Source organism: Aquarana catesbeiana, linkage group LG03 (assembly GCF_042186555.1).
Source record: "Aquarana catesbeiana isolate 2022-GZ linkage group LG03, ASM4218655v1, whole genome shotgun sequence".
Classification (NCBI taxonomy): Eukaryota; Metazoa; Chordata; class Amphibia; order Anura; family Ranidae; genus Aquarana; species Aquarana catesbeiana.
Window position 1 is genome coordinate 472,597,363 of NC_133326.1, and position 13,467 is coordinate 472,610,829.

General features: G+C 43.1%; 1 protein-coding gene across 2 annotated transcripts in view; it reads right to left on the reverse strand.

The window, feature by feature from the left end:
* Positions 1–13,467, reverse strand: part of LOC141132489 (protein diaphanous homolog 1-like) — a 281,186-nt gene that overhangs the window by 155,495 nt on the left and 112,224 nt on the right. For both annotated transcript variants that reach the window (XM_073620954.1, XM_073620953.1), the window contains one exon: positions 465–614. In XM_073620954.1, coding sequence (XP_073477055.1) covers positions 465–614 — 150 coding nt within the window. The remainder of the gene's footprint in view (positions 1–464; positions 615–13,467) is intronic.

The following is a 13,467-nucleotide window of genomic DNA, read 5'->3' on the forward strand; positions in this document are numbered from 1 at the left end:
TGCATATGACCCATGTAATAAAAAGTTTTTCACCTTCAACAGGGTTATATGAATTCTATATGAATTCTATAAGTAAAATGATAGTTCGAAATTTGGCTGGTTCAGCAGGAGGCAGGCTGGTTGTACAGAATTCCATCTCCCAATTGACTTCTGTACAACCAGCCTGTTGGAAAACTTTTGCTTGATCAGGATTGCCCGCTATAGCCAGCAATGCTGATGAGAAGCCTTGGTCTCCCCACTGTCATAATACAATAGCTCTACAGGAGAATTTCCCCCATTCACATCAAATGTGTGGATAAGGCAACCTGCTGGTTGAACAAAAGAAAATTAATCAAGTATGGCCTGGTTTAGATTGGTGTTAAAAAAGGTAAACTTTTTAAAGTCTTTTTCTTGTCCTGAAGCAGGTAAATAATAGAGTATCATGAGCATCAGATCAGAGTACAAAATGCGTGTGCGAAACCTACCAACATCTGTTCAAACAATTCCAGCACAGTTTCATCATTGAGTTCCTGCAGCGTCTGAAGGGGATTGTCAGAGTAGTTGGCAGAATTCCTGTGTGCCATATACGGCTTATCCTTCTCCTTCTTAATTCTCATACTTGTAAACCTTTCCAGCTGTAAGGGAAACAGAAACTTTTTATTAACAGCCACAAACTGTTGACAAATAGTTCACCATTTTAAAATGCTGCCACCTAAATAATGATCATTACTATTGTATGGATTACTTTTCTATTTAGGTATCTGTCCTAAACAGTTAAAGTTAGACTTGACCCAGACATATAAACACATCTGGAAAAAACATTACAGTTCTGTCTTTCAATGTGAACTAAGTGACTATTCAAGAGCTAAGAACATTTAAAATATTACATTTTAAAGGAAAGAATTTTTTTTTTTTTTTTTGTAAAAAGGAGGAAGAAGAGCAGGACCTTCCAGCATGCTCTTTTTTTTTTGGAACCGGCTGTTGTCTCCCGACATTCGTCCGGTGTGTACTCGGCTTAAGTCTACTCTCTACTACATTCTAAGCCTAAACTACCTATCCCTGTAAAGAAGAGATCGCTATACTTACATTTTTTTTGCAGCTGCTTTGGTCCGGTCCCACACTGAGCTGTCAACAGTGGCTTCAGTGAGTGAGTGTGCAGGAGAGGCAGCCGACAACGGAAGAGCCATAGTTACTCTATGGGTGACATCACTTTTCAGGCACTTGCCATCCGTTGTCGGCCATCTCTCTCTCTACACAGCAGCCGCTGCTGTAGACTAAACCAGATCGGCTTCAGAAAAGTATTGGGATTTTTTCTTTACAGGGTAAGATAGATTAGGTTTAGAATGTGGCTGAGAGTAGGTTTAGCGCTAGATCAAAATTTACAGAGAAAAGAAGCAGGTTCACTGAATTAAAGCGGTCTAAAAAGGCAGAAGGTTCTTTGCATTAAGATAAAAAAACCTGTGTGCAGCTCCCTCCCCCAGCCCCCCTTATACTTACCCAAGCTCCATCTCAATCCAGCAAAGTTTATAAGAGCATCAGCTCTCATGGGTCTCTCCCCCCTCATTGGCTCACACAGCAGGAGCCAGTGAGCCATTTAGAAGAGAGTGGGGTGTGGAGCCAAGCCATGCTCCGTATGTGAATGGACAATGTCCATTCAAAGGAGCGTTGCTTGGGAGCCAGGACTGCTGGCAGGGGACCCACAGAGCAGGTAAGTATAACGTATTTGTTACTGAAAGAAAAACTGTTAGAATTGCTTTAATGCCCCATATCCCTATCAGCATATACTCACTTTACCTTCGGTCTCAACTGCTCCGTTTACAATTGGGAGTGACAAAAGGAAGCTCTGTGGAAGCCTTGAGATGCTCTAGTTGGAGGTTCATGTGCCTGAGGATGTCTATATGACAGCTCTGGGCCAGTCTCCAAACAGCAAGACTGTCACACAAGAGGGGGCGAGTAACACGCTTCTTTATACCCATAATTAAAAGGCATTTTCTTCACTCCAAGTAGTGGACTGCCCTAAATGCAATGTGCAGAAACGTGCAAAAACATGCGTGAGTTCTGCTGCACTTGCACAGGTGAGAACAGAGCCTTACACACTTGTCAATGGGAGGGGGTGGACATAGGCCTTTTGGCTTGGTTCACCCTCTCTCATGGGGTTTCCCTTTGGGGGAGTCCCACCTAATACTTGGGTGAGCCTGTTTTGGCAGACCCTCCAGAGAAAGGGGGTCCCGTCTGGGTTCGGCCAGATGGACTCATGTGAAGTACCTCAGTCCCCGTCTGGAGCCTAACGCCCCAGGGAATCAGGGTAAGGTCCTTCCCTAATGGAGGACAGTGTAACACCCGTTGCACGTTCTGTGTTTCACTCTTTATGTGTGTGCACTTTTTTTGGCACCGGGTGAAGTTTTTGGGTGTGTTTCACACGCCACTGGCTTTTCAAAAAAAAAAAAACTTGTCAATGAACTCTGAACGATCTCAGAAGCTTGTTAAACTGATCTCAAACGCAAGCTAAGTATATTTGAAAACAATATGCCTTTTCTTATTGACAAACCCTAAGGATGATCTTATTTATTTATTTTTTTATTTATTTCAGGTACTTATATAGCGCCGTCAATTTACGCAGCGCTTTACATATATATATATTATACATTCACATCAGTCCCTATACCCTCAAGGAGCTTACAATCTAAGGTCCCTAACTCACATTCATACCTATACTAGGGCCAATTTAGACAGGATCCAATTAACCTACCAGCATGTCTTTGGAGTGTGGGAGGAAACCGGAGTACCCGGAGGAAACCCACGCAGACACAGGGAGAACATGCAAACTCCAGGCAGGTAGTGTCGTGGTCGGGATTTGAACCAGCGACCCTTCTTACTGCTAGGTGAGAGTGCTACCCACTGCACCACTGTGCGATTTCCGGTGCGACATGCATAGACATCTGCGCACGCGGTCGCACAGATGTCAGATAAGTCACACCTGAAATCGCACTGACCTGCAGCTTTGAAATCGTGCGACTTCAATTGAAGTATCACAATTTCAAAGTTGCATTCAGTGTGAACGGGGGCTTAAAGAGTTGTCGCAGGAATGTTTGTCCCCATTGAGGGCTTTTAATTTACCCCTTGCTCTGGTAACTCCTCTAATTTTTGAACTTCTGTGTCAGTGAAAACGGTCACTGAAAAAACAGAGAGGGTCAATATGTTTTTAAAAAGGAGCAGGCTTTGGGACTCTCATTGTGATACTGATTAAGCATGAAGGCAAAGAAGTTTGGACTGCCATCCTCTATGCCCATTCTAGGTCAGTGAAGGCAGGATGACCATGACAGCTCTGAGGACTGGTTCACACCACATGCAGACCAGTGCATTTTTTTTCTCTGCATCAAAAACGCATGGAGAGTAGGTTGCATGGACAGTAGGTTGCATGGACAGTAGGTTGCATGGATTTCAAAGGCAAACTTCACACCATTGCAGTGCAGTCAATAAACATAGAACATGCTGTATTTTTTTCTGCAGGGAATTGCACTGGAACTCAGTAAACTGCATCAAAAATACACCGAAATGCAGCTAAACGCATCATATAAGTGTAATGGAATGCATTACAGCAAAAAGAGTACAGGAACGCATTGAAAATGCATCAAACACACACAGAACACATCAAAAACATGCATGCAGGAATGCATCCTGACTGTGTCTGTGGTGTGAAAACCTTTGAAAACAAATCCTCAGTGGCACCTCCCGTATTTCTATCCTAAAATAGTTCTTAAATCTCACAGAATGTATATGCCAACTTAAAAAAAAAAAAAAAAAAAAAAACTTGGGAGGAAAGATCTTTTCAGATCTAACCTGGCAAAGATCAGCTTAGCTTGTAATTTTGGACAGCCTAAATCAGGTGTCCAACCTTTTGACCTTCCTGGGCCACATTGGTAGAAAAGGAATGGTCTTGGGCCACATTTGATCAGGCATAGCTGCTGTGCCTGTGCTTCATGCAGGAAAAAGTTTCTGCACCATTTGTGAACCACAGCGGTTGGGAAATGAGGGGGGAAGCAGCCTAGCCCAGCACCACCCGATACAGCCATGCAATATTTTACTTGCCTGATGCTATGTGGCGTCCAGGCATTCGCTGTTGCTTTTACAAAAACTACACCCCCGGCACCCCCTTCAGTTGAGCCTAATCCTGTATTCTCTGTGCTGGCCGACGCGGCCTCTATGCATATACAGCATCCCCTGTGTCCCTCCATACGTGCCTGTGCTGGCTTGTCCCTTCCTGCTGCCGTGGCTTTTATTCTTGCACTACGTTCCTCCAATAGGATAACAAAATGCCACTCCAGGTGAGTAATGGAACCAGTTAGACTGGGGAATGGACTCTCCCCAGGGGTGCTAGCCTCGGCTCGCTGGCCGTGAAATTTGGATAAAAGGAATGGATGGGTGGCTGCACACCGCGGTAGTGATGAATCTCTTAATTGTAAAATCCGTAACATGAATAGCACCACAGGCCAGGCAAACAGGTATACGCGTTTCACACAGCGAGGCTGCAATTATTCATTACCCTGAAATGTTCCACTGACATCCCTTAAATAGGGCTCCCCCCTCGTGTAAAACACAGGTGAGGACGACGTCAGTGGAACATCTAAAATCACTCTCAGCTGTACACCTTTTTAGAACAACGGAATTACATGAAGGCAATCAGAACTTTGGCTACTACATGCTGAGAGCAACAACGACAGACATACACAGACATCATTACCAGTCAAAAGAAGAAAAGGGGAACGTGCGAGGGACCAAAAGAAAACAATCTATGTCTAAATAAACATCCCAACTAACGCCCCGTCTGGCCCTATAAACACTCTATATGAATTACAGAAATAAAAAGGACACATATGATAAAAGGCAAACAATAATTGAATAAAATGCTAAATGCATAGAATTAAATGATATTAATTAGAATTAAATAGAATTAAACTCGTCTACCTGTACGCCTGTCCTGTGGTGTTATCGATGTTACGGATTTTACAATAAAGAGATTCACCACTACTGCGGTGTGCAGCCACCCATCCATTCCTTTTATCCAAACTACGTTCCTCCAGACATGCTGGGGCCACATGCTGAACTCTCCTGGGCCACATGTTGGACACTCCTTACCTAAATGGTTGTTCAAGGATTGTAGGATTCATGAATATGATTCAGATACATATGCATGGGTTTTCCACCATACCATTCAGTTACAGATTGCTCCAATAACTATTGTGCTTCATATATGAGCTATTATTGATAGATTGGAGGAGATTTACTAAAACTGGAGCACTCAGAATCTGGTGCAGCTGTGCATGGCAGCAAATCAGCCAATCAACCTGCGTCTGACAGTTCCCCTGACAGCTCTCTGAAGGATTCCCCTCGGTGACTCCACAGATCATAACACTGATCTCAGCCAGTGCTTTGGCGGCTGCAGCACCTCATAGGACACTTTCAGCTTCCTGTTCCTGGATACTGCCCTGCTGTTGCATGCTTGTGAACTAGTGAGTGCATATTAATCCATTTTTTTTATTTACTTAACAAAAAAATAAAATAAAAAAATTAATAAAGTCATTACTGCACCAGTGGCTGCTTGGCACCTCTCTCTCCCTGTCCTCTTTTCCTCTATGTAGCTTCTGGGTTCCCAGCCCGACAGAGGAGAAAGCCTTGCTAAGCTATCTGCAGTGAGCAGCAAACTAATTTATAATACATTTTCTAGAAACCAAAATACAGCATGTTTGTTTGATATTGCGATATTGTGACACATCAGTTATACATGAAAGCAACTTGCTACTGTAGCCTGCTTTTAAAGTCCTTCACTGCTAGAGTATAAGATTTTCCACAGTGCCCCATATACCATCCAACCAATATATCCAATCATATTGTCAAGGTCCACCCAGATGCCTGACTGACAGCAGGCTTAGCCTCTCAGTGCGCCGGTCCCATCAGCTCCACAGTCCGGCATTCCAGTGCAGCACTAGAAGAGCAGAGCAGAGGGCCAGTGACTAACAGGGAGCTCCTCCCGAGCACGTCACTGTGTGTACCAGGCTAAACAGTTCCCTTTCCCCAGACTGACAATGATGGTTCCAAAGGTTCCCCCCCTGTGTTTTTTCATCCAGAGGAGGACACTCTAATACACGAGGTATGCTACTGGCCAGATTAGCAGGTGCCACTGGGGGGGGGGGGGGGGGGGGAGCCTAAACAAAAGAAAACTAATGCAGACACCACATGGATTGCTGCACTATATTACATATTTGGTTTTGAGTTTAATACAGCTTCAAGTCCTGTAATTTGTGAGGTGGGGCCTCCATGGATCTGAATTTTTTCAGCACATCCCACAGATGCCTGACTGGATTGTGGTCTGGAGAATTTGGAGGCCAAGTAAACATCTCGAACTTCATGTATCCTCAAACCATTTTTGAAGTCATCAGATCAGGCCACCTTCTTCCATTGCTCGGTGGTTCTGACGCTTTTGGCTATGGACACGTGATCGGACTACACGGGCCAGACCTTCCTTGGGTCAATTTTGGTAGGTACTGATCAATGCAGACCAGGAACATCCCACAAGAGCTGCAGTTTTGGAGGTGCTCTGACAATTTGGTCCATGTCAAAGTCGCTCAAATCCTTACGCTTGCCCATTTTTTTCTGGTTTCAACACTTTAGGGACAATTATTATAACTTGCTGCCTAATACATCCCACCCACTTTCAGATGCCACTATAAGGAGATAATCAATAAGATAAGTGGCCATAATGTTATGACTAAACAGCCTACATATTCAAACTATATATTATATATACACACACACACACACACACACACACACACACACACACACAAAAAGGGTTCAAAAAGTTTTCACTTTTTTTTTTTACGCTACTAAATATAAAAAAAAAGTGTGGGCATTTTTTAAAGGCCCCTCGTATTTATAGGTTGTTCTGCTTCAAATATTTTCCCTAGTATGTGTGTACATACGTGACTTTTAAAGAGATATTAGACTGTAAAGGACTCCAGAGGTGAAAGAATGCGTAGATGTACTTGATCTGGGCAGATGCCCTCATGTCAGTTTAGAAAGGTCATTTTAAAGTTCTATATTTATCAGTTGTGACATTATAAAAGTTATTCCTGGCTGTAGTGGGAAGACACAGGAAATCGTAGGCTTCCAGTCTGTCCTGCCCACTCACCCAGGAGTCCTGTGGTCTGTCCACCCCATAGCACGCCTACCTATTCTGGCAGACATGTAAATTAGCACAGAGGATCACCCTAAGAGCTCCACACAATTTAAAGTAGAACTTTACCCATAACAACTTGATAAAAAATAATTTTCTTTAGCAAGGAACATACATTCCACATTAATAATTAAGCTACCAAAAATAGTGTACGCTGTAAATTGCCTCCAGCATTGCTCCTGTTTCTTCTTGATGGAGGCTGCCATTTATCTTTCACACTGGACCGAGCGGTGCACTAGCAGGATGGGAAAAAAAAGTCCTGCTAGCAGCAACTTCTGAGCGCTTTCACCGCTTCTGCCCATTGAAATCAGTGGGGCAGCGCAGCTCTACCGCCAGCAAAGTGCCTCTGCAGAGGCGCTTTGTGGTGGTTTTTAACCCTTTCTCAGCTGCTAGCGGGGGTAAAACCACCCTGCTAGCGGCCGAATACCGCCGCTAAAATGACGGTAAAGTGCCGCTAATAATAGCGGTGCTTTACCGCTGACGCACCTCCCGCCCCAGTGTGAAAGGGGCCTAAAAGATTTCCTCTCTATTACTGTTCTTGTGTTAACCCAAAATGTGGGATTTTCTTTTACTTTCACTTTCGATAAACAGGACCAATAGAGAGCTTGAATCCCCCTAAAGGAGGCACAATGAACAAAAAAAACCGACACGTGTCCTTCTCCCTCCACACCTTATCCAAAACGTAAAAGTTTTGCCTTTAGTTACACTTTAATGAATTAATAGATTGTGAAGAGCATGTAAGGTGCTAAACAATATCAAAGCAAACCTTTCCAGTGCCCAGGCACTGCAGCTTTTACCTGGATTAATTCCAAATATACTGAACAAGCTAAGAGGGGTGCAATGCAATCCCGGCAAGGCCCCCTAGCGGTCAGAATTTGGATTGCATGCCGCGGTACAACTCCACATAAAGTGAATTAGCTAATTGCCATTTGCCTGTTTTCAGCATATGCTGCTGAGTCCAATGCAATCTTTTATTAGGTGATACCCTCTGTGTGGCATTGGACTCAACAGCATATACTGAAAATAGGCAAATGTCAATTACCCAATTCACTTAAAAATATGTGGAGTTGTACCGCGGCATGCAATCCAAATTATGACCGCTAGGGGGCCTTGCCGGGATTGCATTGCACCTTTTAGCTTAAGTATATTTGGAATAATTCCACAAAGTGTGAGGCTGCTTAGCCATATATGGGCATTGCACTTCACTTGTGTATATTATATAGTGGTTCGCCACTTTAGGTATCTGTCGTCCGTCAGATTCAGCATGATTGGCAATATGTGCGGCGGTACCTCTACCTTCTATATAACGACATGAGGTGTACCAAGATGGCCATGCCTCAGACGACGTCCAGTGACAAAATGCGCAAGGCGGGACTTGGTACATTCAACGTCATTTCCGGTTCTCTGGTTACGATCTGTTGAACGCACGCCGCTGTGGAACAGTCTATGGAACACAGACCTAGGAACTTGTCCGCAAGCTTTTTACGAGATCGGGGCAATTGGAGCCCTATATCTTTATGCTTATATAAAGTCCTATTTTGTATTCTTTTATTCGTGTCAAATAAAAAAATCTTTTTATCGGATTTACACTATGGATGCCCGTTTCTGATTTTTATGTGAATACCGCAATGCATGCACCTTGCTCCGGAGCAGGAGAACGTATTGGTTCCAGGGACACCAGGATTAGAGACCTTATTTACTACATGCTCTTTACCCCTGCAGGGATGAGGGCTTTTGGTGAGTGCATATATTTAAGGGGAGCACGAGAAGTCACCTTATCTGTTGCACAGAAGTTGAGATAAAGTTGTATCACTTGAATATCAGCACAAGTCACTTTACTGGGAATATGGGTACCTAATATCGAGAGACTATTTTTTCACGGATGGACTGAACATTCATCACATTTGTTTATATACATCTATGTTTTTCATTTGATGTGCTTGCATACAAGCTTTCTATTTGCTACATAGTTTCTCACTTATGGACTGAATGTTCACCGTTATTTATTTGTTTGACATATATTTTTGTATATGACTCATTTGTTGATTAGTGGTTCACTTTGTTATATATATCTTTTCCAACATCACAATAGCACTTGCTATTAGCCATATGGTGAACACTTGCACTTCTTTGATGAGAATAGAGTTTTTTTATTTTCACTCTTGTATACTGGATACGATGTATTACACTACATAGGGACTCACCTTTATATATATGTATTTTTTATTGTTCCATATAGACCCTATACTGCCACGCACGCATTCACAATCTTCACGGTCAGGCGATACACATGCCAATTTCATATTCTCTTTATAGCAGTGCCAATTTTCCCTTTTTTGTGATTATTTGTTCTTTTGGGCACCACTTTGTGGCGTCTTTGTGCGGGGAGGCTGCAGCTACATTTATACCTAAGCGCGGAATTTTTTGTTTAACACACCCCTCCAGCATTACCCCAGATGATGTCTCTTTAGAGGAAACGCGTCGGGACGAGCCCTACTGATGCCATTGCGTTGCCTAGACTATATATTTCAAGTGCTTGATCTACTTATTAAATGTGAATGTTTCCAATTTTAACCACTTTCGGACCACCGCACGCCGATATACATCCTAACTTTGAAGGGGGATATTGCTGTTATGGCAGCAGCTGGCTGCCATAACCCCAGTATCCGCGTTTTCGGCCAGCGGTCTGGTGTCTGATAAGAGTGGTCTCTGCGGATTCGCCGCAAGATCACTTTTATCGGCGGCGGGAGAGACTCCCCCTCCCGCCACGCTCCGGTGCCCTCCGCCGCTTACCGGATTCGTCGGCAGCGGCAATCGGATCTTCACCCTGGCTGGGCATGGAGACGAGTGAGGGGAAGATGGCCCCCACCCGTCTCCATAACAATGCAGGGCGGAAGCGACGTCAAAACGTCACTTCCGCCCACAGCTCTTAAAGGGGCATTTTTTTTTATATGACAATTTTTTTTTTTATTGCATTTAAGTGTAAATATGAGATCTGAGGTCTTTATGACCCCAGATCTCATATTTAAGGTCCTGTCATGCTTTTTTTCTATTACAAGGGATGTTTACATTCCTTGTAAAAGGAATAAAAGTGACAATTTTTTATTTAATTTTTAAACAGTGTAAAAATAAAAAATAAAAGGTAAAATGAATAAGAAAATAGAAAACGCACCCCGTCCTGCTGAGCTTGTGTGCAGAAGCAAACGCATACATGAGAATCGCCAGCATATGAAAACGGTGTTCAAACCACACATGTGAGAGATCGCCGCGATCGGTATGGCGAGAGCAATAATTCTAGCCCTAGACCTCCTCTGTGACTTAAAACATGCAAGTTGTAGAATTTTTTAAACGTCACCTATGGAGATTTTTAAGGGTAAAAGTTTGTCGCCATTCCACAAACGGGTGCAATTTTGAAGAGTGACACGTTGGGTATCAATTTACTCGGCAAAACATTATCTTTCACAATATATAAAAAAAATTGAGCCAACTTTACTGTTGTCTTATTTTTTTTAATTCAAAAAAAGTGTATTTTTTCCACAAAAAAAAAAGTGTGCTTGTAAGACTGCTGCGCAAATACAATGCGATAGAAAGTATTGCAACAACCGCCATTTTATTATCTAGGGTGTTAGAAAAAAAAAAAATGTATGTTTGGGGGTTCTAAGTAATTTTCTAGCAAAAAAAAAAAAAAAAAAACGGTTTCTAACTTGTAAACATCACATCTCAAAAAGAGGCTTGGTCCTTAAGTGGTTAATAAGTTCTCTAAGTTGTTACGGATTTACACTATGTGGTGTATTTTCTTTTTTGGCTTTACCATTCTGAATATATGAGATGACCTGGTCCAATATGCTGGCTGCTCCTGAGGACTGCTTCTCCAAGTCATTCCCAGAACAAATGGACCATCTTCTATCCTGATCTGGAATAGGATCAAAAAGGTCCTATACATTGGTGTTTACACCACAAGCCCCGCTGACTCATTGAGCGTATGCCCATTTGAGTCCCTATACTCAGGTAAGCCGTCACACAACCGGAGGTGGTTTTATTGTCTTTTTTTTTTTTTTCATTTCAACTTTGACGGCATGTAGAATACCTTTTCCTGCTATTGAGTTTTTTTTAACACTGTCTATCTATGGACTGTTGTTAGTTTTATCAACCTCTATGACAATATATAGACTCACTGTTTTTTGATCATTTCTTGTTTTTATTGTTATTTCACACTATACATTGGTTCTTATATACATGAATTTGTAGCAATACAAATTTCTAAGCTCTGCACATACTTTTACCTTTACATTCAATTTTACCCTCCAGCATTACCACTGATCCCATACCCCCACCAGCACTGCCACTGATCCCACCAGCGCCCCCCCCCAGCACTGCCGCTAACCCCATCCCCCACTTCCCATACATCACTGCCACTGATAGCATCTCCCCCAGCACTGTCACTCTCCCCCCACCACTACCACTGATGCCATGAACCTCCATTACTGCTACAGATCACAGCCCCCAGCACTGCCACTCATCCAGGGGTGTACCTACAGATCTTAATTGCAACCCAGACCATGCGCCAGGTGGCCCCCTATACACCTGGATAGGAGGGGTGGCATATAGAGGAAGCGATCCACTCCATTTTCTTCCTGCAGCCTTTCGGCAGTTGCAGGAGGAAAACGGAGTGGATCAGCTCCTCTACATGCCACCCCCGCCACCCCTCCTATCCAGATGTACAGGGGGCCACATAAGCCCCCTGGAGCATGGGGCTGGGTTACCCCTCCTACCTTCCTCCTACTGCTCCAGGCTCCTGTGTACTACTCCACCAGCCCCCTCATCCCCTGCAGCACTGCCGGGAACCCCCCCCCCCCCCAGCGGCTGCGGGAGATGTGTCAGGATGGAAAGCAGGAAACGTGCTGGTAAATGTGTAATTTACTGACCCCCTCCTTGTCTCAATAGTCAGTGATCTGTACTAATCACTGAATCTGTTCATTCATAACTGAGGGATAGTAAACTGTGTCATCAATCTCCTTTCTCCGTCTCAAAGGTGAAACATAAGAGGTCTGTTTAGAACCCTAATATCTCACCAAAGCCCCACAGCGAGGCTCCTAAAAATGTAAAAAAATAAAATTAAATACAAATAAAATGGTACCCACCAGTGGCGGAACTACCAGGATGGCACTTGCGACCGGGTCCTGGTGTTCTGCCACCATGGGGGGGGGCGACCGGGCCCTGGCGCTCCGCCACCAAAGGGGGGAGCCTCAGCTGTTGGTCTGGGAGCCCATTAGGGTTTCTTGCACCAGTGTCCTGAAGGTTCTAGTTACACCTCTGATTTACAGTAACAAAGAACAGAAAGGAAAACAGATTTTTTTTAACTATCCCGTAGTGCAGCTTCTGACAGCTATATATTACCGAATACAAAAACATTAAGGAATACCATCTTAGTTAATAAAATAACTAATAATAACTACTGTGGTGTCTTTGAAGAGGAAAGTGCTGTAAAAAGAAAAAAAGCACTGGTTCATTTACAATAATGATCCATTTTGAGAAAATATACAATAATAATGGAGGTCCATCAATCATATGTAATCTATTTACACAGCACTTAGAAGATAACTACTTTCAATTGAATGTACAATTAGGGAAAGAACAATAGCTGTTCATAATTCTGGCAAGACACTAAAACAAAAACTGTTCTGCAGTTATTGGTTATTAAGGTGTTTAAATGTAATAAACCATAATGACAGATTTTACATCATAGTGTATAATAATGCTGTCAAGAAAACTGAAAAACACAAAAAAAGTCATATTTTGAAAGGACTTTCTTGGAAGCATTAGGTATCTGGAATTACGTTATTACATAGGCAATGAAACGTCAGTAAAAAAACACTCCCAAAAGTGTAAAGGCAAGGCTTTAGGGAGCATGGAAAGCAGCAGTTAGGAATTGGATGATAGAATTTGGAGTTTGTGGCAATAGGTCTCCAAATTTCGAGAGGAAAATGTCAAAGCCAACCTCATTGAAGCCTGACTACTAAAGTAGTTCATAACCAATGCATCTTGTGTAAAGCAGTATGTGAGACTTCAAGGACAAGAGTTCCTATGTAGAGGTTGGTAATTCCTGAAATAGTTTCCCCAAGTAGGAAAGGAGGCAGCAGTCACTAACAGTTATGGCCGGTTCACACAAAATGTACAGGTGCCAAGGAGGTAAACTGCTGCCATTTCCTCTCCACTGGCTGCGATAGGGGGCAGTGTGGTGTGCGATTCAGTGC